Below are 23,493 nucleotides of genomic sequence, written 5' to 3'. Positions count from 1 at the left end.
CGTTGAGTGCAAACGGTGAAGGAAGGCCCTTAGAATACAAAATACACCCTCGTTACAAACCGTAATATTACATTGCGTACTACGGTATATTGACTTAAATTAACTTTGACGCGTGCTATAAATGAGGCCTAAACTTGATTGAGAATACCAACGCGAAGTAGTGAGCACTTTTTGTTGACAAACGCGTAACAACTTGACTCTTCTCCAATATCATGCAGAGGCAGAATCAACGTAAGAATTGAAATAAAAGTGGGTTTTTTTCTTTTGTTAACTAATAAAATATAGCTTCTGTTGCGTTACCTTCAGGGCAACAGGTCCCTACTATGAGTAATGGCATGCCATACGCGATTCCTGCCCAACCCGTATTTGCGCCCTTGCCAGCTGGGTTTCAAGGCACATATAGTAAACTATATGGATCGAAGAATTCTATATTTGCAGCTGCTACACCAGACGCTACTACCCCATTTGACTTTTCTCAGCCGGTGCTGAACTTCGGTCGATTACCAAAAAAAGCAGAAGAAACCGGTGGCACATATGTTGGAAAAGAAGACCAGCAGGGAGTGCAGAAGAATCATAAAACCATTGACCAGGAAGAGAAAAGGAATCCATCTACGTCTGTGAATGAGAAAGCTAATACACAAAAGGAATCACGCCCTTTCGTTCCTCCAAATACCCAACAACTTCGTAGGACGCTCGTCTTGGGTGACATTCCAAGCAGCTTAAATGATTTTTGGATTGATAAAATTTTGCGGTTGTCCGGCAAGCTGGCTTGCTGGCGTCGTGTTTTGGATGCTGAAGGAGAACAGGCTTCTTATGGATTTGCCGAGTTCGAGTCCAGTGAGCAATTTAGCAGAGCATTGGAAGCTTTGCAAGATTTTGTCCTTCCTTCTCTGGAAGAAGGAAAGCCCTCTACCAAATTTACCATTCTTACGGAAGCAGAAAATGAACCATTATATCAGGAATGGAAACAAAATCGTTATAAAAATAGACAAAAAGAAAGCCTTAGTCTTCAACAAATTCACGCAAATTTGGAGAGAATCAGTCAGGATATTGGTAACAAAGAGGTACGTACTCGGATTGAGAATGCTGCTCGGCAGGCCCGAGAAAAATCCGAAAAGTCTCTCGACGAGAGCCGTAAACTTGAAATTCCAATCAATTCTGCTGATTTAGAAGGGATTAATCCAGAGCTTCTTCCTGTCATAGAGGAAGAAATTCGCTCCTTCCGCGATCGTTCAGCTTTGCGAAAACGTGAAAAACAGCGAGCAAGAGATGAGTATGCAAGGTTGCATCGGGAGTTTAAGCAACAGGAAAGAAGAGAGTTCCGTAAGAAAAATGAAGAGCTTCAAGAGTTATTATCTAGGCATCGGGTTTCTCGCCTTCCTCGATCCGCCGTTGAAACCTTTTTAAAATTAGAATCCGGCATCCCTGAAACAATGCCTGATGAAGAAATATATGCCAAAGAAATGGGCAAGAAGGAAGATCTTGAAATGGATGCTTACTACGCTAGAGAACGTCGTTGGTTAAATCGCGAGAAAGCTAGAGGTGCAGCTTTGGAACGAGAAGCCGCAAGGGAACGGGAAGATAGAATAGCTTTCACCTCTTCGAAAGCCTACATGTCTGAAAAACTTGCGTCTTTTGACGACGATGAAGAGGCAAGAATTTCTCATGATGAATATTTTGTTGACCGTGCAGCATGGATTCGTCATAGAGCTGTTGCTAAAGCTAGAGAAGAAGATGCTGACGCAGCTGACCGACAAGAGGACGAAGCTCAAGCTGGCCGTGAAACAACCGGTGAAGGGGAGCAACCAGCGCCTGGTACTATTGCTGTAAGCAGCGAAATGCCAGAGCAAGGAGGATTCAAGATGAGATTGCAAAGTAAAGCCGCTACTCAGCCAACTAAACGTGAGATTGGTCTTCCTGAACGAATGTTGTTGGAAGAAGAAGATGTAGATGAGCAAACCGAACAGCATGGTGCTGATCGACCTATGCTGGAAGAAAATGAAGCTGAAAGAGCAGAAAGACTCCGCACAATGATTGAAAAGATTCCCGCTGAAAGGGAAGCTCTTTGGTCTTGTCCTGTCGATTGGAGTAAAGTTACAGAGGTAGGTTATAAATGGAAAAGAAAGAGGGGACGGTTATTAACAGTTATTTAGGATCTCCTTGTGGATGAAATGCACAAGTTCGTTACTAAAAAGATCATTGAATACATTGGAATTCAAGAAGACTCCTTAATTACCTTCACGGTAGAACATGTACGGCAGCATAAAGACGCGAGATCTCTTGCGGAAGAATTGGAAATGGCATTGGACGAGGATGCCGCCGAATTCGTTAGTAAAGTCTATCGATACTTACATGTACTCTTAATTTTACGGACTGGAGCTTCACAATGATTAATGTACAAGTCTTGACGAAATGAATTCAAGTATTATTTATAATTAAGGATGATATAAATAAATATAGAAACTAGAATGTCTATTTTGCTTTCTGTTCTTTTGAATTGGTTTTAGTGGTAATCTTCAAGGAAGCTTCCGTTGAGATTCCTAGAAATACGAGTGCGATGCCAACCCATTGAAGCAAAGAAACAGGATGATGGAAATAAACAATACTAAGAAGCATTGTAAAAATTTTTCGTGTCAAAGTAATCGTCACTAATGTAATGCTACCAAATTTTTCTAAAGTATAGAATATAAATAACTGACCGACAGATCCAGTAATCGCAAACATTACAATGTCACGAATTATGGAAGGATGAGCTTGTAAAAATGCCAAAGCTTCCCGTTGATTCGAAAAAGGCGATAAAAAGTATAGTGCATTCATGCAGGCAATGCCCAAATTGACAGCAATCATCATACTAGTGCTTGAAAGCTTGTATTTACCAAAGACTCTGTCTTGGGTGGTGTTTGTAATCCCGTCCATAAGTAAATTAAAAAACAAGAGAACCAAGCCCAATAAACTGTCATTCTCAGCATGCTTACTTTTCGAGCCAGCGCTCTGAAAGTAACTGAATACAGTGACTCCAGAGGTAATCATTGAGACAATTAGGTATTTGTGAGGAGGGAACCTGCGTTTGTAAAGAAAAACATGAAGGGCTATGACGGGCAAGAGCTTACATGATTTCCCAAGAATCACCGTTGGGTATGACAAATGAAACATACTGGCGTATCCAAAGTAAGAGCTTAAGCTTGAGGAAAGAGCAATGCCAGCAAAGTAGCCAAGGAATTTGGGTTCGGCCAAGCCTTTTGTTCGTACTCCATGTAACCAATTCCAGACAAATCCACATAAAACCGTTGTCATAGCCTGGGCTAGCGTAAGCAATACAGGACAACGAAATCTCTCTCCATCATAGGTTCGAGTGATAATCTTCTCTTGCATGACGGCCCATGAAAGGAAGGATCCATAAATGCCAACCATGCATAAAAGCAACTGTGAAAAAGAGCCAGACATAGTGCTATTATTCAGCAACGAGGTGAATCGGTAGAAGAATCTAAAATATAACAAACAATGAAGTAGTTTTTTTTAGTCTTTCAACAAACTGTTTATAGGACCATGTGTGTCTATTGTAACAAAGCCAGAATTTCCAGAATAAGTAAAAATACACTAAAAGAAGGCAATTTTAGATAAAATATCAAGGATTCGCACAAAATATGCTTGTTATTTACAAGTTTTTGACACTGTAAGAGGAATGCTTCTGAGGTTGAGCTTTTCATACTACCACCATTGTCTTCAAGTGCAAAACACCGCTACTGAAGGCTGCAATATATTTGCAGCAATAAATCCGGATAAATATAAATACGAAGGAGGGAAAGAAAAAAAAAATTCTATAAGGAGCACTCAAAGTCAAAACAAGAGTCGAAGTGCCATTTAAATCCTTAGCTTTTTCTGGTTGACCTTTACCTTTTCTATGTTAACCATCTACTGAATTTTAGCACCATAGGTGGATTGCGCGTGCAAAATAAAAAGGAAGAGTTGGAAGTCTTTCCTGGACGTTTTCTACAAGAGACGAGGGTAGACAATTCTGGTATAAAGAGTTTGTTTCTTGCTCAACGAATACAGTTAAGAGAAAAGATTTATAATTCATTGACTAAGGAAATTCCCATTTATACGGCAACAGAAAAGGATCTTAACAAAAGCAAAATATTTTCATCATGCGTCGCGGTGGCCGTGGAAATGTAAATTTAGGAGGTATGACTTGGCAGGAAGTGCTCGAATTTAATGCTCGCACTGGTCCTACCAAGCTGTATCCTGATCGTGACCTCCCTATCCAACGATCAATTCGTCCACATGAGTTGTTGGAGATTCGGTTTTTTAACGAAATTCGAAACTCATTTATCCAAGAAAGTGCATTCTATGTACGAAAAGAAAAAGCAAATGCAGTCCCAATTAACGACGATGGGCTTGTGCGATATAGTGATCGCAATAAACCAAAACGAAAGAACGAAAATCTGCGACTGAGCGACTTGGATTTGGATCCAAAGTTTTTTCCTGAAGAGCTTCGCAAGACACTAGGAGCTGAAGGTGGAATCAAGAAGAGAGCTAGGCGGAAATTGGATATGAAGACGTTCATCGATTTTACAATCAACACTGAAGATTTGAAGGACGACGCTCCAGAAACTGCCAATCCTACCAATGAAGAAGTGCCTGAAGAGGTAGAAGACGAAGACGAAGACTTCGGCGATGACGACGACAATGATTATGGTGAAAACTACTTTGATAATGGTGAAGGAGATGATTTTGAGGACTATGAAGGAGAGGATGGCGGTGTCCTTGACTGAGTAATTTCTTCAATTTCTCTTGTCAATGCTCATTCGTATTCGTCTTTCATTTGGTTTTTTTATGGGAAACTTTTAGATATCTCGCATTTATATTTGGATTGTGTTCTTTTAACTTGGTAAAAGCAAAATCTATTGGGAAATTTGGTTAGAATATGCAAATAATTATAGAATTTACTTTGCATTCTTCTATAATGTACACTTTACTTATGCTACTACAGCACTACGATTTGACGGACACTAATAGTAGACAAAAGGGAATAATTAGTAGGAAAGGACTTTTCATATCTAAACTTCAAAAAAGACCAGTTTAATAGCCGTATTCGGAAAGTTTTGAATTAATCTTAGAAGCAGACTTGGCAGCACCAACCTTCTTTTGCTTGGAGTGCTTGGCTTGGTAGAAAGCAGCGCTCTTGACCTTTCTGCGTTCTTCCAACTTGGAAACAACGTCAGCGTACTTCCAGCCAACTTCAGAGGAGAGACGACCAACAGTGCAGTACTTGCGGCCAGGCTTAAGACGCAAGACACGGAGGGCAGCAGGGACAACAACACGCTTTTGCTTGTCGAAAGGAGGGGGAACACCTTCAACAGCTTGCAAGTGTTCCAAAGCAGCTTGACCACGGGGGCTCTTGTGGGGAAGCATACCACGAACAGCCTTTTGGAAGATGCGAGAAGGAGCACGGAAGTGGAAAGCACCACGAGTAGGGTTGTAACGGCAAGACTTGCGCAAGTAGGCGAGGTACTTGAGTTTGTTACGGAAGAAGCTGCCGGAAATGTTCAATTCCTCACAGCGAACAACCACAACCTTTTGTCCGCCCAAAAGCTGCTTAGCAACGACGGAGGCCAAACGACCAAGAAGATGTCTAATAGTGTTAGTCAATGCTATTTTAAAATGGTTTCTTACCCCTTGGCGTCTATAACGACTACTTTTTGAAATTCAGACATATTGGCGGTCTCTGTTGATGCTTACCTTTTCCAAGAATTTTGGTGTCAGTTTGTGACGGTTGGACAAACCCTACCCTATACATATAATCTTATAACGAGCGCTACCGCAGTATATTAGTAAACACAGAGAAAAGAAAAAACATAAGGAACTTAAACATTTATTTTTATTTTATAAGCAGTCGTTAATGGATCCATCAAAGGCTTCGATTTGGCCTTTAATTGGCAAGCTCGAAAGCGACAACTGTTGTCGAGCTACCTTTGCTTCCTTGGAACTCAAAGACAGGGACCGGAACAGTAGAATGGATACGAAATCCCTTATTGAGGAAACGTTCAGATAATTCTTCTAGGGTCCAGTTGCAGCTAGTAATTAAAAATACCCCTGTAGGGGACAGCATCTCATGGATACGATCCACATATACCTGGTTGAGAGGGACTCCATCCAACTTATCTGAGCTGAGAGAAATGGCATCAAAAGTTCCTTTGTCCAAAATAAGATCCCATGTTCTGTCACAGAGCCGTAAGTCCTTTATAATATCGTACTGCTCAAATTTAACTTGTTTTTGAAAATCGTGCGCTTCTGCCAACTGTTTCGCAAGCTCTACCGCTTTCTCGCTATAGTCAACACCAAGCAATTCGTAAGGCTGAGGAAGTAAAGTGTCAGCCTCTTCAGCAATACGAAGAATTAAATGACCATTTCCTGTCCCCAGGTCCAAAACCCGGTAAGCATGGTTTGCTGACGTTCTTTGATCGTTTGAAACATAATCTTCCATCCACTGAACAATTCGTTCTTCAGACTCTTCACCAAACCATATTTCCCCTTCGTCTTTAAATTCTTTGAAATTCGATACTTCCAACTCATACATAGAGTCCCAGCTAGCACCAACTCAGTTAGCAAATTGTCATTTATTCAATTCAAAAGCTTTTTAGACTTACTGTGCCTTCGTTCCTAATTTTGATTCCGGTAATCCACTCATATTTACAAAAAGTTTTGTCTATTCGGCCTAATCCTATTGCAAAGTTCCAATACTGTACTGTCTGCAGCTTTTTAAACGCTATCCTCAAAGTTATTATCGTCCTTATTCTCAGCGAATCTGCTTTTTTTTTCTCGTTACTTTCGAACTGCCAAAATATTCTATGATTAAGCTGATATTTAAAGGGCCCTTGGACTTGTGTCGTGGTTACTCTGGGAACAGTATCTCCTTTCGGAAAAGTACCATTTTCTTCACAAGTATCAAATCCTTTCTAGTTTTTGTTTACTTTTTTAAAATCTTATTATTTATATACCAATGAACTATTTCTTTATTGATCCTTCATCAACGTCTTTCTTTTCTTTCCTGTTACAGTACCAAATTTCCATTGTTGAAAAATAGAACCTTCTAACGCTACCAAATCAAACTTGCTATCTTTTTTTTCATTCCACCGAATGACTAATTTAAAGGCTCTTGTTCTGTAGTCCAACAACACTATTCAATGCTACACTCCTAGTTTTCTGTATTCTACAACCTTTAACTACTCGTAAGTTGATTAAAACCAAATCCAATTACCAGTACAATTAACCTGAATCATAGATATTCAAGTGATATTATATTCTAAATCGTAGGTTTAAGTGCGCTATTTCAAAAAACACCATCAGCCCAACACCTTTTTAAATATCATGCTTTCAGATGCCAAGTTTAGCAGAGTAAATTTTTCACATCATTACAATGGTATTTACTTCTTACCAGCCTTTTGGGCAGCCTTGGTAACCTTAGCTTGGCCAGGGGCAGACTTCTCAACGGCCTTGATAACACCGACAGCGACGGTTTGACGCATGTCACGGACGGCGAAACGGCCAAGAGGAGCGTAGTCAGTGAAAGCTTCAACGCACATAGGCTTGCTGGGAAGCATTTGTGCGATACAAGCATCACCGGACTTGACGTACTTGGGAGCTTCTTCAATCTTCTTACCGGTACGACGGTCAATCTTCTCAATGAGCTCGTTGAAACGGCAAGCAATGTGAGAAGTGTGGCAATCCAAAACAGGAGAGTAACCAACGGAGATTTGACCGGGGTGGTTAAGAATGATAACTTGAGCGGTGAAGTTAGCACAGCCCATAGGAGGGTCGTTCTTGGAGTCACCAGCAACGTTACCACGACGGATGTCCTTAACGGAAACGTTCTTGACGTTGAATCCGACGTTGTCACCAGGAAGACCAGCTTGGAGAGACTCGTGGTGCATTTCGACGGACTTAACTTCAGTGGTAATACCAGCGGGGGCAAAGCTGACGATCATACCGGGCTTGATAGTACCAGTTTCAACACGACCGACGGGGACTGTACCGATACCACCGATCTTGTAAACATCTTGAAGAGGAAGACGAAGAGGCTTCTCAACGGGACGGATAGGAGGCTCAATGGCGTCAATGGCTTCCAAAAGAGTCTTACCCTTAACAACACCAGCAGCCTTGCTCTCCTTTTGCCAGCCTTGGTACCAGGTCATGTTAGAGGTAGGCTCAATCATGTTGTCACCTTGGAAACCAGAGACGGGGACGAAAGGAACGGTCTTGGGGTTGAAACCAACCTTCTTGACGAAGTTGGAGGTCTCCTTGATAATTTCCTCAAAACGAGCTTGAGAGTATTGGACAGAGTCCATCTTGTTGACAGCAACGATGAGTTGCTTGACACCCAAGGTGTAGGCAAGCAATGCGTGCTCACGAGTTTGGCCGTCCTTAGAGATACCAGCTTCGAATTCACCAGTACCACCACCAATAATGAGAATGGCACAGTCAGCTTGAGAAGTACCAGTAATCATGTTCTTGATGAAGTCACGGTGACCAGGGGCATCAATAACAGTAACGTAGTACTTGGGAGTTTCGAACTTCCAGAGGGCAATGTCGATGGTGATACCACGTTCACGTTCGGCCTTAAGCTTATCCAAAACCCAGGCGTACTTGAAAGAACCCTTACCTAATTCGGTGGCTTCCTTCTCGAACTTTTCGATGGTACGCTTGTCAATACCACCACACTTGTAAATCAAGTGTCCGGTAGTGGTAGACTTACCAGAATCGACGTGACCGATAACGACAATGTTAATGTGTCCCTTTTCCTTACCCATTTTGATGTTTTATAAAACTACAAAGTAGATGGTAGAATTTATTAGCGCTGGGGGTCATCCATATATATATTTTTACAGCTCAAAAAAACAGTCACGTTCGGCTCTTAAAAATTGGGTCTTTTAGGTTTTATATTTTTGAAGAGCCAATGAAAATGGTTTCGTTATTTGAATCAGCTGAAGTATGACGTTAAATAGTTTTTTTTTTCCTTTTCCAGGAGAAAAATTTTGAGCTGAATGTTAGCCGACTTTGCCACAATATTAAGCTAAATTTTGGCGATACAAAGATCTGCATAGGCAAACAGATCTACATGAGCTGAAAGTGAAAGGAACGCAAATGAGAGAAAATTTTAAAACTTAAATTATTCTTTCAATTTTATAAAACATTTTGTTGTATAAAAATGGAGATCATAATACTTGAGATGGAGGTGATTGTTGGTGATGATCATGTCTCGTAGAAAGGTCTGCTGTCTTTTTCCTATACTTTGCATTCATGGCTCAAATTTTAGAGGGCGTCGCATTAGCGCGGTAAGAAATGCTTCTATTGGTTGTTCTTGCTTTTAACCATTGAGTAGCCAAACCCGGGAATTTTTGCGCGAACGCGTTTCTTCCATACAAAAAACATGCCCAACCTTTCAACCTGTTTTAAAGATCGTTCAGGTTGGCGCACGCGAGGATTCCAGTGTCTATGTGCGTATGAAAACGCGTGCTGCTGCTGAGGTAAGTATTCGTTCCATGGGATTTTTTGAGTTAGTGAAAGGTGCCTTTGGATGTGCGTTTTGACGCGTCCTGGGCGGTGTACCCCATATTCCCTACTTTTCTTTATCTTTAAAATCTAAAAACTCAAAAGCTCTTTTGTGATTTTGATGAAACGAGACCTGAATGTGTCTAACAAGTTCCATAGACTGGTATAAACTGTGAACACATCAATTTCCCCCCAGACATTTCCGAATACGAATTGTTATTGGCATTAAAACAATTCAATGACGACCCTTCAGTTCATGGAATTATCGTTCAATTGCCCCTTCCTGCTCATTTGGATGAGCGTCGCATTACTGAGTCTGTCAGCGTTGAAAAAGACGTTGATGGCTTCTGTGAAGGAAATCTCGGTAGACTTGCTAAGCGCGGTAGCGACCCTCTTTTTGTTTCCTGCACTCCTAAAGGTGTCATGGAGATGCTAAGGCACTACAACATTTCCGTCGCCGGAAAGCATGCCGTCGTGATAGGTCGTAGTAACATCGTTGGTTTACCCATGAGCTTGCTTTTGGAAAAAGCCAATGCTACCGTTACGATTTGCCATTCGAAAACAGAGGCTATTTCAGATATTGTTAAAACTGCCGATATTGTCGTTTCTGCTATCGGTTCTGCCCATTTCGTAAAAGCCGACTGGTTTAAGAAAGGCGCTGTTGCAATTGATGTCGGAATTAATTACATTCCTGACTCCTCCAAAAAATCCGGTTATCGCATGACCGGTGACATTGATTTCGAAAATGCAAAAGAAGTCGTGAGTGCCATTACTCCAGTCCCCGGATCAGTCGGTCCTATGACCGTCGCCATGTTGATGCAAAATGTTGTGGAATCTGCCATTCGTTTTAAGGACTTGTCTCGTAAGCGAATGCCTTCTCTTTTGCCTTTGAAATTACAATCTCCCGTTCCCAGTGATATCGATATTGCCAGATCTCAAACTCCTAAATTCATTAGTGACTTGGCTAATGAGATTGGTATTTCCAAGAATGAATTAGAATGCTATGGTTCCTATAAGGCCAAAGTGAGTTTGGATCTGTTGAAACGTTTGACTCACCGTCGTGATGGTCATTATGTTGTAGTCACCGGTATCACTCCTACGCCTTTTGGTGAGGGTAAAAGCACCCTTACTGCTGGACTCGTTCAGGCTCTTTCCAACCTAAACAAGCTCGCTGTTGCTTGCGTTCGCCAACCTTCTCAAGGCCCAACGTTTGGCATCAAGGGCGGTGCTGCTGGGGGTGGTTATTCTCAGTTCTTCCCTATGGAGGATTTTAATCTTCATTTGACTGGTGATATCCATGCCATTACTGCAGCCACCAATCTCCTTGCTGCTGCTATTGATACTCGTATTTTTCACGAAAATACCCAAAGTGATACTGCTTTGTTTAAACGACTAACTACTGTAAAAGGCAACAAAACCGAATTTGCACCTGTAATGTTTCACCGCCTTCAAAAACTCGGCATTCACAAGCGAAAGCCTGAAGAATTAACCGACGAGGAAAAATCACGATTTGCCAGATTAGACATTGATCCATCAACTATTTCTTGGAATCGCACCTTAGATGTCAATGATAGATTCCTTCGTAAAATTACTATTGGAGAAAATCCCACCGAAAAGGGATTCACTCGCCAAACTGGCTTTGACTTATCGGTTGCTAGTGAATGTATGTCAGTGTTGGCTTTGGCTACTGATTTGAGGGACATGCGCGAACGGTTGGGTAGAATGGTTGTTGCCAGCAATAAACAAGGTGAGCCTGTTACTGCAGATGATTTAGGTGTCGGCGGTGCCCTCGTTGTATTGCTTAAAGATGCCATGAAGCCTACATTGATGCAAACCCTTGAGGGTACACCGGCTCTTGTTCATGCAGGTCCATTTGCAAACATTAGTATTGGTGCTTCCTCTATCATTGCAGATAAAATTGCTCTAAAGTTGGCAGGTACAGAGCCAGATGAAGATGAACATAAAGATGCTGGTTATGTCGTTACTGAGGCAGGATTTGCCTCTGATATTGGCATGGAGAAATTCATGAATATAAAGTGCCGTACTTCTGGTCATAAACCCGATGCCGTTGTTATTGTCGCAACTGTGCAGGCCCTCAAACTCCATGGTGGAGGACCTCCTGTTGGTCCTGGTAAGCCTATTCCTAATGAATACAAGAACGAAGATGTCGAACTTGTTCGAAAGGGTTGTTCCAATCTTGCTAAGCATATTAGCAACTCTCGTAAATACGGTCTTCCTGTTGTGGTTGCGATCAACAAATTTGCATCCGACTCTGAGAGTGAGATTTCTGCTATTCGTGAAGAAGCTATTCGTGCTGGAGCTACCGATGCCGTTGTTTCTAATCACTGGGCTGAAGGAGGAAAAGGTGCATTGGATGTTGCTCGTGCCTTGATTCATGCCTGTGAGAATGAGAAGGCTGACTTCCGATTCTTGTATGATTTGCACTTGCCAATTGAAAAGAAAATTGAAATCATTACTAAGGAAATGTATGGAGCTGATGGAATTGAAATGAGTCCTTTGGCACAGGAAAGATTAAACCGTTTTACTGAGCAAGGATATAATGATTTACCCATCTGTATCGCAAAAACACAATATAGTTTGTCAGCTGATCCTGATCTCAAGGGTGCACCAACTAACTTCACCGTCCCGATCCGTGATATGCGCCTAAGTGCAGGTGCTGGTTTCATATATCCTTTAGCAGCTGCTATATCCACTATTCCAGGCTTGCCAACAAAGCCTGCTTATTACAACATCGACTTAGATGAGGAAGGTAATATCCTTGGTTTATCATAGAGAGGATAGAATGGTACGATTACCATTCAATCCAAAGCTTATTTTAGAGCTTAAGAGTTTCTCATCATTCTCACGGATTGCTGTTTTGATTCGTTTCACTCTTTAATTGCTCAACCAATTAATCTTTTTGAAATTACTAATAATACCTTTAATATAATGCCTAATTCATTCTAAGATTTTTTTTGTGAATTTCTCTGACATGCTCTTTTACTATCTAGGGGCTTGCATATGTAAAAATTTGCAAAAAGATATGTTAATTTCAGGACTACATAAATACATACGTGTTTCTTTTTTTTATATACCTAAGAAGCTTCCAGTGCTGGTATCCGCGAAGAGCAGGCTGCCTTTGTAAACCGTTACAAAAGCCAAAATTCCTTCTTTGTATCAAAGTCTGTAGTTTATATGGAAAAAATCTGAATTTAGATACAGTCAAATTTTACATTAAAGTAAATGAGTAATCTCATTGTAAATGGTATACTAAGGCATCGTAAGTAAAACCTTTTGACATAAGTAATCTATATACTTCATTTAAGCCTTCAAGTTGTTGATGGCTAAAAGTTGGACATCGCTAAGAAGCATTAGCAAACAAAGTAAATACAGGGGAAAGGAATTAACGACTACTTACAAGACGAGAGTGCTATTGGGGGGAATCAAACCAGGAAATCCACGAGGGCTACAAATGTTGGTTAACACAAGATTAAAAATGACAGAACGTCACGAACCCATATCCATAGTCAGAAGAGATGTTGAGCTTGGCTTGTTCACCTAAACTCATTTGGGGAACACCTTCATCCCAACCTCCTATATATTTCGTTAGCAACAAAACAACATGATTGCTGGAAAGTTGAAAATATCCAGAAATACATACGGATTAATTGACCAACGCCAATGTTACAAACAAAAGGGGTACCACGGTCAACGGAGGAGTCAAACTTTTTACCGTTCGTAAGGGTACCTAAGGAACAATTGCATGAGCAAATAGTCTTGGAAAACATCTTAAAATATATATATAGAAACCGACATGGATCAATCCCCAAAACGTTGACGAGCTTCTTATATTCTTAAGAGAACCCACTTACCAGTGTAGTGCATGGAGATACTAAATGTATGAGTTAGAAAATCGAAATTGAAGCAGAGAAAGCAAAAAAAGAAGGCGCCAAAAAACCAATTGAAGGAACAGAGAAACGAAAATAATCGCTATTCGTACAATGCAATTGCAGCTCTATTGGTTCACCTGCTTTGCGCAGAACAATGGGTTATACGTACCGATCACCAGGTTTAGGAAAGTTTTGGCCATCGCCAGGCTAATTTAAACAGGTAAATAAGGAATTCAAGCCTAAACTACCACGAATGCTTCAGAAAATCGCGCATGGGTCCTTTCCCGTTCTTTACGAAGTCACCTCCAGAAACGGTTATTTGGACTCCAAACGCGTCTAAATGATGCAGTCATATAACTTACGACAAGGACTTGCTTTTCAACACCCATATTTATAGACTTTAATTGCTTGCTACCAATTTGGTAAAGGTCAAACTCGTCTTAAGTGTTTTAAATATCGTCCATTACAGAAGCCCTGCGCAGCCGAATACAGTTTAATGTACTAGAGTGCATCTCTATAATGTAAACAAAAGCGTAAACAAAAGCATAAACAAATTAATGTTGTCAAACGAAATGAAACGTAGGAAAAAAGGCTTCTTTTCAATCTTATTTTTAAATCAAATTTTTACGTCTTTTAAGAAACTTTCTACCGTCTCTCAGAACTCTGGCTTGCCATATTTCATGTATCAAAAAAGATTCTTACAGTCAAAGGAAACTGGGTGAATTGGAATCACGGAAGTTTTGTCTTTATGTATCGTTTGGATGCTGTTCTCCAAGATCTATTTCCACGATTTGAGCATAGAATCCTCTTGTGTTCGAGAGGACCAGCAATGAATGAGTGAAATGTTTCCAGCAAAAATTGTATACGTTCCTCTTCTCCTAACAGAAACGTTTGTGAATATCTTCTTGTAGTTCACTAGAAAATAAACAAGAGACAAAAATTGTTGTCTTTGGTCTTACCACTACATGACAATGTAGTTCTTTCTATTTATATGAATACTCTTCTTTTTCTTTTCTTCTTGAAGCTCAGCGAGATGACAATTCTTTTCCACATTCGATTAAAAGTTGATGCATCACTTAGGTTTTAGCTTGATTTCAAATTGTTTATTTTGGAAAGTAAAAAATCCCAAACTCATTTTAAAGTTCAAATGTTGTTGATACTTACATTCTGCATAGATGCAACCTGCCAAATACTGAATTCGTTCTTTTTACAGAATTCTCCAAAACTAAAAACTAACAAATTGTTCTTCATGTCTATAGTTCATTTATAATAAAAGTTTCTCTTCACAAAAAAAAAAAATAACAAATACCCGCGTTTTTTCGGAACCTAAGGCTGTTAACGGACACAGGCTCTATTTAACCACAATAACGACTTGGTCTGTCAAATTTGAAGTAATTTACCTTATTTCTTTAAAATGGTTTTTCTCCGGCCTTCTTTTTTCTTCAAAATTCAGCGCGGCATGTTCATGTCGATACCGCGACAGCATACAGTTGTTCGTCATTTGTCCTCTAAAAGTCCAAAAGAAGCTTATGAGCTCAAAGTTAAAGAAGGAAAGTGGAGGCCTGATCCACACCAAGAAAAGGCGGTTTTCGCTGTCAATCGTTTGTATCATGACTTACAATCGTACAATCAACCCCCCGTACCCAAAGAAAGTTTCTATTTGCCCTCCCGAGGCAATGAAGGATCTACGTGGCTTTCCAGATTTCGCTCTACGCTAAGCAAGTGTGCTTCCAGCTTTAAACCATCATCTTTCATAGCTCCCCAAATACCTAGAGGCATCTATCTATATGGTGATGTTGGATGCGGGAAGACTGCGTTAATGGACTTGTTTTATACTAATTTACCTTCCAATGTTACTCGTTCAAAGCGCATCCACTTTCATGCTTTCATGCTCCATATCCATCAGTCGGCACACCAGTTGAAACAAGTGTACGGCTATGGCGTCGATACCATCGAGTATCTCAGTGCTCAGCTTGCAAGCAAATGTACAGTTTTATGCTTTGATGAGCTTCAGGTAACAGATGTAGCGGGTGCTCTCATCCTTCGAAGATTGTTTGAATGCTTACAAAAGTATGGTGTCGTTATCTTCATAACATCAAACCGAGCTCCAGATGACTTGTACAAAAATGGAATCCAAAGGGAGAGCTTCATTCCTTGTATCCATCTACTGAATGAAAGTTTAAACGTAATGTGCCTAGATAGTCCCAACGATTATCGACGTCTCCAAACTCAAACCGATGATGTTTATCTGTATCCAGCTAAAGATACAAAAGTCAGACAGAAAGTGCAAAATTTTTTTGAAAGATATGGTGACCTTCATGCAGATCCCACTCACGAGGTACAATTAGAGGTTTTTGGAAGAACAATTCTTGTTCCAAAAGTTAGTAAAGACACAGCTTGGTTTACTTTCAGGGAACTTTGTGGAGAACCCAAAAGTGCAGCTGATTATATTTCACTAGCAAATCGCTTTAAGGTATTTATTATTTCTGATATCCCCCAACTCTCTATTGAAGCAAAAGACCTTATTCGAAGATTTATCAATTTTATTGATGCCGCTTACGATGCTCGTGCCAAGATTATATTATCTGCTGACGTTTCCGTAGATCTAATTTACCCTACACCAGAAGGATACAAGCACTTGCAAACAACAAAGAACTATAGCGAGAGTATTGAAAATTCAATGATAGCCCCTGAATCCAATTATCATGGTGATTTTGGAGGAGTGGAAGAGGTTTTCGCTTTTTCGCGTTGTCTCAGCCGACTTGCAGAAATGCGTAGGAGCGATTGGTTACAACCATGAGCAGCAGGATTTACAATATCCTTTTTAGTTTTAGTTTCTTTGGTTTTTAGTTCATGAAGGATTTCTTTTCTGTACTGTACTTACGAGATCGATGCTAACTAGATGATAGAAATTGATCAATTCTCTACCATTGAAGAAAACAGCGTTCCCTACTTGCAACAAAAAAAGTAGCCTGATTCGAGTTTCTAATTACATAAACATTAAACATCAATAGAAATTCAACCTGTACTGTACAACTCCTTTCGATTGTTTGTGAGCACCCAAGTATTTGTTTATTTGTTAACGAAGAAAAGCGTGTAGCACTATTTGTCTGAAAGTTTGCTGTTCGTACTTGAGCAAATTTGCAGATTCCAACGCGTGTTTAGCAAAAATTCTTCCAAACCATGAATAGAATTGGGTTTTTATCACAGTCAGACGGATCCAGTGAATGGAAACAAGGTATGTCGTTGAAGAAGCAGAAAAACCAACCGCTTACGGTGGAAACCGAATTTGAATGAAAAGATCTGTGTTTTAGCTAACTGTACAAGGATCTACTCGTGTCATTTGTAATGTGAATGGTCCAATTGAGATTAAAATTCGTGATGAGAAACTAAACAAGGCTTCTGTGGAGGTTTTGGTTCAACCCATGAATGGAGCTTCTGAAACACTCGAAAGGATGCTTTCCAATAGAATATCTAGTCTTTTAGAAGATGCCATCTATTTAACCACTTATCCTAGGACATTGATTCAGGTGTCCATACAGGTGGTGGAAGGAAATTCACGGGATACACTTGCAGCTGCAATCAATGGAGCTACACTGGCACTGTTGGATGCCGGTATTTCCCTAAAATACCTTCCATGTGCGATTACATGCCACTGGAAAGATCCCTTAGGTTTGAAGGAGGCTAAGAATGTGACCGCAGAAGAACCAACAGAGATGATGCATTCCATTATCACCTTGGCTTACAGTGTGACGACGGGAGAGAAAAAATTAATTCTCGTTGAAACTTCCGGAACAATTCCTGATGAAGAGTTCTTTTTGGTTTTAGACAAGTCGCCTGTTCATGCTGATCAGATCACTCAGGAGATGAAGACGCTGTTCATGAATGCTTACAACAGAGAAGTATCCGTTGGCGACAACAAGGAACAAGGGGAAGACGACGTGGAAATGAAAGAATAAACAGAGCACAATTTTGCATAATAGCATTTCACGTGGTTTCCTTGTTGGACAAAACAAACATCCACAAGTCATCGATCATTTTTTTGTCATTTTGGATATTTCTGTTTACTACTTTTACTTTTGTCGATGATTAGATTCTATTAATGAAATGGATAGGGATTCTTAGGGTTGAAAAAGAAAAAATACTACTTTTGCTACCGCTGTTGCTGCGTGATCAAATCAAACTCTTACTCTTCTTGCCGTGTTGAACTGCTACGCATGCTACATACTAAAACTATTTTTTCTACATGGAAAGTAAAGCATTACTCGCATGAACTGTTTCCTTCAAACAATCAACCAAGCACAACAACCATGTGTTTTGCCTGATCCAAAGACCATCGGTCAATCCACGAATCAAACGAAAGAAAATGAAACCATCAAACTTGGATCCACTTTGAAACCTAGCTTGCTGCTTCACGATGTAAGCGTCCACGGCAGGAGGACTCTCGTTTCGAGTCAATTTTCCACATGCCTTTCCAGGAACATTTCTTACATTCATACAAGCCATTCAGGTCTGAAACCTTTCTTCTTTTTGCTTTCTTGTCTTTTATCTCTTTATTACACGAATTCTTTACATATCAATTTTCATCCGTAAATACCTTTACCGCGCTATGAAATCGGCCTGCTATTTCCTTTATACAAGAACGATTTATTGGTACTTTGTTTTTCCAATAAGCAAGTCAAAGAAACCGTATGACGTTTCGTACCCTTACTACAGTACCTTAATTGTTTACCGTCGTGAGCCTTGATTTAGAACTTGCAGTCTTCCAAACACCCCTCTCATCTCGGATTAAGAAAAATCAGATTTTTACAACTTGTTTGTAATATATCATTAAAAAAACTAGGCTATTGAAAAGGTTTATGCTCAAACTTCTTTCGAGTTTCTGAAAAAAACCAAACGAACTTTTTCTCCCTCGAAAGCTTGGTTGAAACTGGATTGATATTATTATTACGAACTTCTATTTGACTTGTCGTTTCTTTGGTCTTATACCTCTTCCTTTTCCGGAGACGCGGAAACTTGACTTTTAAGAACTTACCAATGGCTTCTTCATTAAGATTACGACCTCAAAGCGCGCTGAAGCTAGCAAGAGCTTCCGGATGGCAGAAGAATGCCATCTTGCTCCGTCGCTCATTCCAGTCTTCGACTGCTATTCGCGCCAATGAAAAAGCACCCATGCAGAGATCCAGTTTGGGATCCCGCTTATGCGAAGTCATGGAAGTGGCCTCTAGTCTTTCTTTATTAACAGGTGTGGCTGTTTTACAATCCCTTCGTGGCGTCGTCGCTTCTTCCAATACCGTCGCTGCTGTAGGCTCTCCAAAACGGACCCTTGTCGTTTTGGGATCCGGTTGGGGTGCAATTTCCATCTTAAAGAACATAGATACCTCTTTGTACAATGTAATTGTCGTTAGTCCTCGCGACCACTTTCTTTTTACCCCCATGCTTCCCTCTTGTACGGTCGGAACTTTGCGTTTGACTAGTATTACCGAACCTTTAGTATCCCTCTTGCAGGACAAACTCCCTCCCACCGCTATCCATCAAGCCGAATGTTCCTCCATAGATTCCAAGGGCAAGAAACTTGTTATCCGCGGTACTACTCCCGCCAACAAGGATGTTGAGACTGAATTGCCTTATGATGATTTGGTAGTTGCCGTCGGTGCTACAAACCAATTCTTTGGACTTCAAGGTGTGAAGCAACATGGCTGCTTCTTAAAGGAAGCTGAAGATGCCAAGAAGGTATTTACTAAGGTTTCCAACACTCTGGAGCAAGTACGTTTCAACAAGACTTTGACTCCTGAAGACCGTTCTCGTCTTTTGCACTTTACTGTCGTTGGTGGTGGCCCCACTGGTATGGAATTCGCTGCTGAAATGCGTGACTACATTGACAGTGATATCCGTACCATGTTCCCTGAACTTTACAAGGAAGTCCGTATCACACTTATTGAAGCTGCTCCCAAGGTTTTGCCCATGTTTACCAAGCAATTAGTTCAGTACACTGAAGGTCTTTTCAAGGATATCCGCATCAACATCATGACTCAAGCCCTTGTGAAAGATGTGAATGAGAAGGAATTGGTTATCCAAAAGACCAATGCCGATGGCTCCAAGACAATTGAGAACATTCCTTACGGACTTTTGGTCTGGGCTGCTGGTATTACTGCCCGTGACTTGACTCGTCAATTGATGTCTACTATTCCAGAGCAAAGTGGTGCTCGTAGAGGTTTGATGATTGATGAATTCTTCCGTGTAAAGGGTATGCCTGATACCTATGCCATTGGTGACTGTGCTTTCTCTGGATTGCCTGCCACTGCTCAAGTCGCTCACCAGCAAGGTGATTGGTTAGCTGCTAATCTCAACAAGTCCGGAAAGGCCAATGCTTTGAAGCACAGAATTGAAGTCATGGAGAAGCAACTTGGTGAAAAGAAGACTGACCAAGAATTTTCTGTTTTGAAGAAAGAGCTCGCCAACACTCAATTGCAGGCTTTCCAATACAACCACCAAGGTGCCATGGCTTATGTTGGACACGACAAGGCTATTGCTGATTTGAAGGTTCCTTATTTCAACAAGATTCTTCCTTTGCACGGCAATTGGGGAAATACCTTCTGGAGACTTGCTTATTTGAACCAATTGGTTTCTGGTCGCTCTCAATTTTTGGTTCTTTTCGACTGGCTCAAAGCAAGACTCTTTGGACGTTTTGATGCAAAGGTTTAAGACATACCCAAAGATGATGAACATTTACACCACCCCCTCCTTTTTTCAATAGGATCTTATAGGAATAGACCAGTCGCGCTCTTTTCCATTCATAGCAATCGATTTTCATAACTAAAAGTTGCACATTTAAACCCTACCCAAGAATCTGTGTCTGTAAGCAGCTCTGCCAAGTAGAAAACGAAACCATAACCATAAGACACTTCTAATAGTGAATGCCCTTATATACTCTTACAGTACAAGGATTTGGAATAAGGCAGTTGAACGAGTTCATATTTGAATGGAGCAAAAACGAAAAAGAAATAATGCGGCGAGTGAGGTTCGAACTCACGCGTTTTACAACAGCAGGGTTCAAGGCGTAAAGCCTCTTAAATCTGCCCCCTTAGACCACTCGGGCATCGCCGCTTGTTGAAATAGCAAGACTTTTTAGATTATATATTTCAACATCACTGCAAAAAAGAAAAAAAGAAAAAGATTCTGAAACTTGCATCGGTAGTATAAGCATTTCGACTGGGATTTGAAAACGAAGCAAATGGCTTTGGCTGCCATTGATAGCTTCGCTGTTTTGAAGGGCAGAGCCGTAAAGTTGGAAAAGAGGCCTGGCAATTGGAAACTGAAGATAAGCATCCTTCCTTTTGGTAAAAAATTTAGCAAAGCTTACACCATCCAAGGACACTGATGAACTTCTTTCCCTAGGAATGTCCATGCTCAAGATTTTTTTTTTGTTTGTTTGTTAGTGAGATTTAATAATGTTGGAAAGGCTCGTTAATATGATTAAGGTGCTCCATCAAAGAAATACCTAAATCAATGAAGGACGATTGGTTCAACACCAAGTTTCACATGTACGAGCAAAAGAAGTTGGATTGAAAAGCCATTCCCATAAAGAATCCAATTTGCAAGAATGAGCAATCATTTAACACGTATCATCTCCCTTTGGCCAAAAGACGAGTTGCGTCCATGGCTTTCGTTTCCTAAAGCGTTGGATACGACATTTCGCAGCAAACTCGAAAAGCTTTCCCCGGAAGATAGAAAACTACAATTAAATGCAGCTGACAAGTTATTGGAAAACACATATTGGAATGAGGTATAGCACACGGAAGTTTTATAAGAAGTGATTTGATGGACGAGAAGCAACTAACACGGAATTGTAGTTTACGCCCCAAAAGAATGTCTTGAAGCCTCAATTCAACCCCAACTATTATGAAGACCTCAAGCAGGTCCGCCGTAAAGAAGTAAAAGTCCCTTGGTTTAAACGATTGTTTCAGAGCAACTAAGTAGATTGCCATCTGTTTACGAGATTTGATAACCCCTCTGCCTCTCCCCTTTCTTTCTCTTGTTCCTTTGATGGTTTAGGATATATAAGAATTTAAAAATTTAACCTTGTTTTCATGGTAGCATAATTGTATGCTCACACAAGATGCTTTTTTTGCATATAGGACATGGTTTTAGTTCAACAACTTCGTCCTGATAAAACTAACAGAAACTGAATCAATTAAATATTACAACCTAAAATTCCATGGTCCTCCTAAAAATCATTATCTGAAACGTAAACAGGAAAGCTATCAAAACACGAAACATCTCGTAAACTCCACACTCCTCCTTGTGAAGGATCAAAGTTCTCTAAAATTATACGGCTTGCCTAGTTGATCCATGCTGGCTCTGCGAAGTTAACCATAATGCTTCAATGGCCAACGAGCGAACCGTCATATGGCGAACGTTCTCCCCAGATGCTGCTATTAATAGATCAAGAATATTTGTGTCTTCCACCAACGTATGTAGTTCCGGCGTAATTATATCGCCGAATTCTTCTGAATTCAGTCGATACAAGATACGGCCTACAGTTTGAATCGCCATGGAGCGCTGCGTCGGAAATTGTGATCGTAATAAATGAGCCAATTCCACCAGTGTATACCCGGCACTTGATGGAGCATCTCCGTGATGATGGAGACCTTCGCTGACTGGGATTTTATGACTTTTACCAGGAGGGATGATTTCACCGCGAAAACCAAACCGGATTTGATGCGCATGGACACCCTCTGCCTCAGGAGTATATGTGTTTTCCTCTTCATTCGGGTCTTTTAACCACTGCATTTGTTTTTCATCTACAGGTAGGTTGGGAAAATATTTTTCATGTAGTTGCTCATAAAAGTCAGGGGCGTCCGGATTTAAATCAACTCGTTTTTCTGGCATATGAACGTTCAGCTCTGGTCCTAAAGGAACATCCCTAGAATCTCCCGTTTCATCCATTGAAGGTTCTAAACCAGGCTTCTCCTCGCCTAATTTCGAGTTTGTAACACCGCCCTTTTTCTCGATGTCCAACTGACTCTTCTCTTCCGGAAGCATTCCAGATTGGTTTTGTCCGTTTTTTGCTGAAGGATCCATAAAGGTGACCTTTTTTCCTGTCTTTGACTTTTCAACTTTCTTGTCCTTGGACGGGGAATCATTGCTTGAAGAAGAGCTTTCAATGACATCAGATGAAAGTACACTGTGTAAATTGGAATTTGACTGATCCATGTTTCTTGATCGGAAACGAGATGGCTCATAAGTAGCTGTACTTTGGCCCATAAGGTAAGAAGGGCTAGGTTGTGGAGAAGCTCCTTGCTGTTGTTCCTCCTCCTTTTTCTTCTTCTTTGAATGCCTGCTTTTCAACATTTCTAACAAATCGTCGCGGATTGTAGATCGAATTTCACTCTGTGCTTCTAAAATTTCAGCTTCGTCCATACGATCCAGTCGAACACTGTTTTCATCATTAATCCCTAGGGAATCAGAACTTCCTTTTTGTTCGTCTATTGTTGTTGCTTTTTTATTTCGCAACTGTCGCTCTTTAAAAGAACTCATAGGGTTCGAATGGCGTTTAGGCAATACTTTTGGTATACTAGGGAAACCCCCAGGATGACCCTGCTTCGTCTTCAATTCAGCAGACCCTGATGTCTTTGGTCGTTCTACAACATCTCCAATCACATGCGAAAACAATCCACTTTTCTCAGCCATGATTCTAATTAGCGATGGATCTTTTCAATTTCCCAAAATTATCCAAACCAACGTAGTGAAAAGTAATACTTGAACAGGTTCAGTGATGAATAAGTAATGATAACACAACTTTCAACAACAGCAAAACGGTTTTGTATTACACATCAAAACTACATAAGTTGGTTCTGTTTACATGCATATTATACAGGTTAGGTACTTGAAATACTGAGGTGCAAAAATATACCCGATTTGTGAGCTTTAACGAATTGCCTAGGTAAACAAACCATAACTTGATTTCTTTTTTGCTTCATTCACTATTGAATTGATATCTCCCGTCTTTATTTAAACATAATAGGAATAATCTTCTTTCAAGAGTAACAGT

The 23,493-nt window shown here is 40.5% G+C and overlaps 14 protein-coding genes and 1 non-coding gene across 15 annotated transcripts; 7 read left to right on the top strand and 8 right to left on the bottom strand.

The window, feature by feature from the left end:
• Positions 1-212: 212 nt before the first annotated feature.
• On the top strand, positions 213-2,390 carry usp107 (U1 snRNP-associated protein Usp107; the record flags this gene model as incomplete). Its single annotated transcript, XM_056181103.1, has 3 exons — positions 213-231; positions 286-2,102; positions 2,154-2,390. 3 exons carry the CDS (start codon positions 213-215, stop codon positions 2,388-2,390), a joined length of 2,073 nt encoding a protein of 690 aa, XP_056035547.1.
• Positions 2,391-2,472: 82 nt separating this feature from the next.
• Positions 2,473-3,444, bottom strand: hut1 (ER uridine diphosphate-glucose transmembrane transporter Hut1; the record flags this gene model as incomplete). The annotated part of the gene is made up of 1 exon (XM_056181102.1): positions 2,473-3,444. One exon carries the CDS (start codon positions 3,442-3,444, stop codon positions 2,473-2,475), a length of 972 nt encoding a protein of 323 aa, XP_056035548.1.
• Positions 3,445-4,145: 701 nt separating this feature from the next.
• rpc31 (DNA-directed RNA polymerase III complex subunit Rpc31) lies at positions 4,146-4,772 on the top strand (the record flags this gene model as incomplete). Its single annotated transcript, XM_056181101.1, has 1 exon — positions 4,146-4,772. One exon carries the CDS (start codon positions 4,146-4,148, stop codon positions 4,770-4,772), a length of 627 nt encoding a protein of 208 aa, XP_056035417.1.
• A 307-nt stretch (positions 4,773-5,079) lies between these two features.
• Positions 5,080-5,714, bottom strand: rpl1601 (60S ribosomal protein L13/L16; the record flags this gene model as incomplete). The annotated part of the gene is made up of 2 exons (XM_056181100.1): positions 5,080-5,632; positions 5,674-5,714. The coding sequence occupies 2 exons, from the start codon at positions 5,712-5,714 to the stop codon at positions 5,080-5,082; spliced, it is 594 nt and encodes a 197-aa protein (XP_056035416.1).
• A 215-nt stretch (positions 5,715-5,929) lies between these two features.
• efm4 (elongation factor EF-1 alpha (eEF1A) methyltransferase Efm4) lies at positions 5,930-6,688 on the bottom strand (the record flags this gene model as incomplete). The annotated part of the gene is made up of 2 exons (XM_056181099.1): positions 5,930-6,587; positions 6,648-6,688. 2 exons carry the CDS (start codon positions 6,686-6,688, stop codon positions 5,930-5,932), a joined length of 699 nt encoding a protein of 232 aa, XP_056035425.1.
• Positions 6,689-7,424: 736 nt separating this feature from the next.
• Positions 7,425-8,807, bottom strand: tef103 (translation elongation factor EF-1 alpha Ef1a-c; the record flags this gene model as incomplete). The annotated part of the gene is made up of 1 exon (XM_056181098.1): positions 7,425-8,807. One exon carries the CDS (start codon positions 8,805-8,807, stop codon positions 7,425-7,427), a length of 1,383 nt encoding a protein of 460 aa, XP_056035424.1.
• A 490-nt stretch (positions 8,808-9,297) lies between these two features.
• Positions 9,298-12,342, top strand: thf1 (C1-5,6,7,8-tetrahydrofolate (THF) synthase, trifunctional enzyme Thf1; the record flags this gene model as incomplete). The annotated part of the gene is made up of 3 exons (XM_056181097.1): positions 9,298-9,332; positions 9,380-9,524; positions 9,709-12,342. 3 exons carry the CDS (start codon positions 9,298-9,300, stop codon positions 12,340-12,342), a joined length of 2,814 nt encoding a protein of 937 aa, XP_056035423.1.
• A 528-nt stretch (positions 12,343-12,870) lies between these two features.
• Positions 12,871-13,828, bottom strand: fkh1 (FKBP-type peptidyl-prolyl cis-trans isomerase Fkh1; the record flags this gene model as incomplete). The annotated part of the gene is made up of 7 exons (XM_056181096.1): positions 12,871-12,910; positions 12,968-13,015; positions 13,065-13,143; positions 13,211-13,297; positions 13,422-13,441; positions 13,609-13,646; positions 13,802-13,828. 7 exons carry the CDS (start codon positions 13,826-13,828, stop codon positions 12,871-12,873), a joined length of 339 nt encoding a protein of 112 aa, XP_056035422.1.
• Positions 13,829-14,853: 1,025 nt separating this feature from the next.
• On the top strand, positions 14,854-16,239 carry afg1 (AFG1 family mitochondrial ATPase/chaperone Afg1; the record flags this gene model as incomplete). Its single annotated transcript, XM_056181095.1, has 1 exon — positions 14,854-16,239. The coding sequence occupies one exon, from the start codon at positions 14,854-14,856 to the stop codon at positions 16,237-16,239; it is 1,386 nt and encodes a 461-aa protein (XP_056035421.1).
• A 383-nt stretch (positions 16,240-16,622) lies between these two features.
• Positions 16,623-17,398, top strand: rrp46 (exosome subunit Rrp46; the record flags this gene model as incomplete). The annotated part of the gene is made up of 2 exons (XM_056181094.1): positions 16,623-16,677; positions 16,767-17,398. 2 exons carry the CDS (start codon positions 16,623-16,625, stop codon positions 17,396-17,398), a joined length of 687 nt encoding a protein of 228 aa, XP_056035420.1.
• A 227-nt stretch (positions 17,399-17,625) lies between these two features.
• On the bottom strand, positions 17,626-17,945 carry SOMG_02301 (uncharacterized protein; the record flags this gene model as incomplete). The annotated part of the gene is made up of 2 exons (XM_056181093.1): positions 17,626-17,666; positions 17,705-17,945. The coding sequence occupies 2 exons, from the start codon at positions 17,943-17,945 to the stop codon at positions 17,626-17,628; spliced, it is 282 nt and encodes a 93-aa protein (XP_056035419.1).
• A 531-nt stretch (positions 17,946-18,476) lies between these two features.
• On the top strand, positions 18,477-20,144 carry ndi1 (internal mitochondrial NADH dehydrogenase (ubiquinone) Ndi1; the record flags this gene model as incomplete). Its single annotated transcript, XM_056181092.1, has 1 exon — positions 18,477-20,144. The coding sequence occupies one exon, from the start codon at positions 18,477-18,479 to the stop codon at positions 20,142-20,144; it is 1,668 nt and encodes a 555-aa protein (XP_056035418.1).
• Positions 20,145-20,447: 303 nt separating this feature from the next.
• SOMG_20107 lies at positions 20,448-20,546 on the bottom strand. The gene is given in 2 exon segments: positions 20,448-20,491; positions 20,509-20,546. It is a non-coding gene; the product is annotated as a tRNA-Leu (tRNA).
• A 496-nt stretch (positions 20,547-21,042) lies between these two features.
• Positions 21,043-21,415, top strand: cbp6 (mitochondrial complex III assembly protein Cbp6; the record flags this gene model as incomplete). Its single annotated transcript, XM_056181091.1, has 2 exons — positions 21,043-21,225; positions 21,293-21,415. 2 exons carry the CDS (start codon positions 21,043-21,045, stop codon positions 21,413-21,415), a joined length of 306 nt encoding a protein of 101 aa, XP_056036170.1.
• Positions 21,416-21,767: 352 nt separating this feature from the next.
• rba50 (RNA polymerase II associated protein) lies at positions 21,768-23,132 on the bottom strand (the record flags this gene model as incomplete). Its single annotated transcript, XM_056181090.1, has 1 exon — positions 21,768-23,132. One exon carries the CDS (start codon positions 23,130-23,132, stop codon positions 21,768-21,770), a length of 1,365 nt encoding a protein of 454 aa, XP_056036169.1.
• Positions 23,133-23,493: the final 361 nt, after the last annotated feature.

Source organism: Schizosaccharomyces osmophilus, chromosome 1 (assembly GCF_027921745.1).
Source record: "Schizosaccharomyces osmophilus chromosome 1, complete sequence".
Classification (NCBI taxonomy): Eukaryota; Fungi; Ascomycota; class Schizosaccharomycetes; order Schizosaccharomycetales; family Schizosaccharomycetaceae; genus Schizosaccharomyces; species Schizosaccharomyces osmophilus.
Note: the sequence above shows the minus strand (reverse complement) of the source record. Positions and strands in the feature narration are given on the sequence as shown.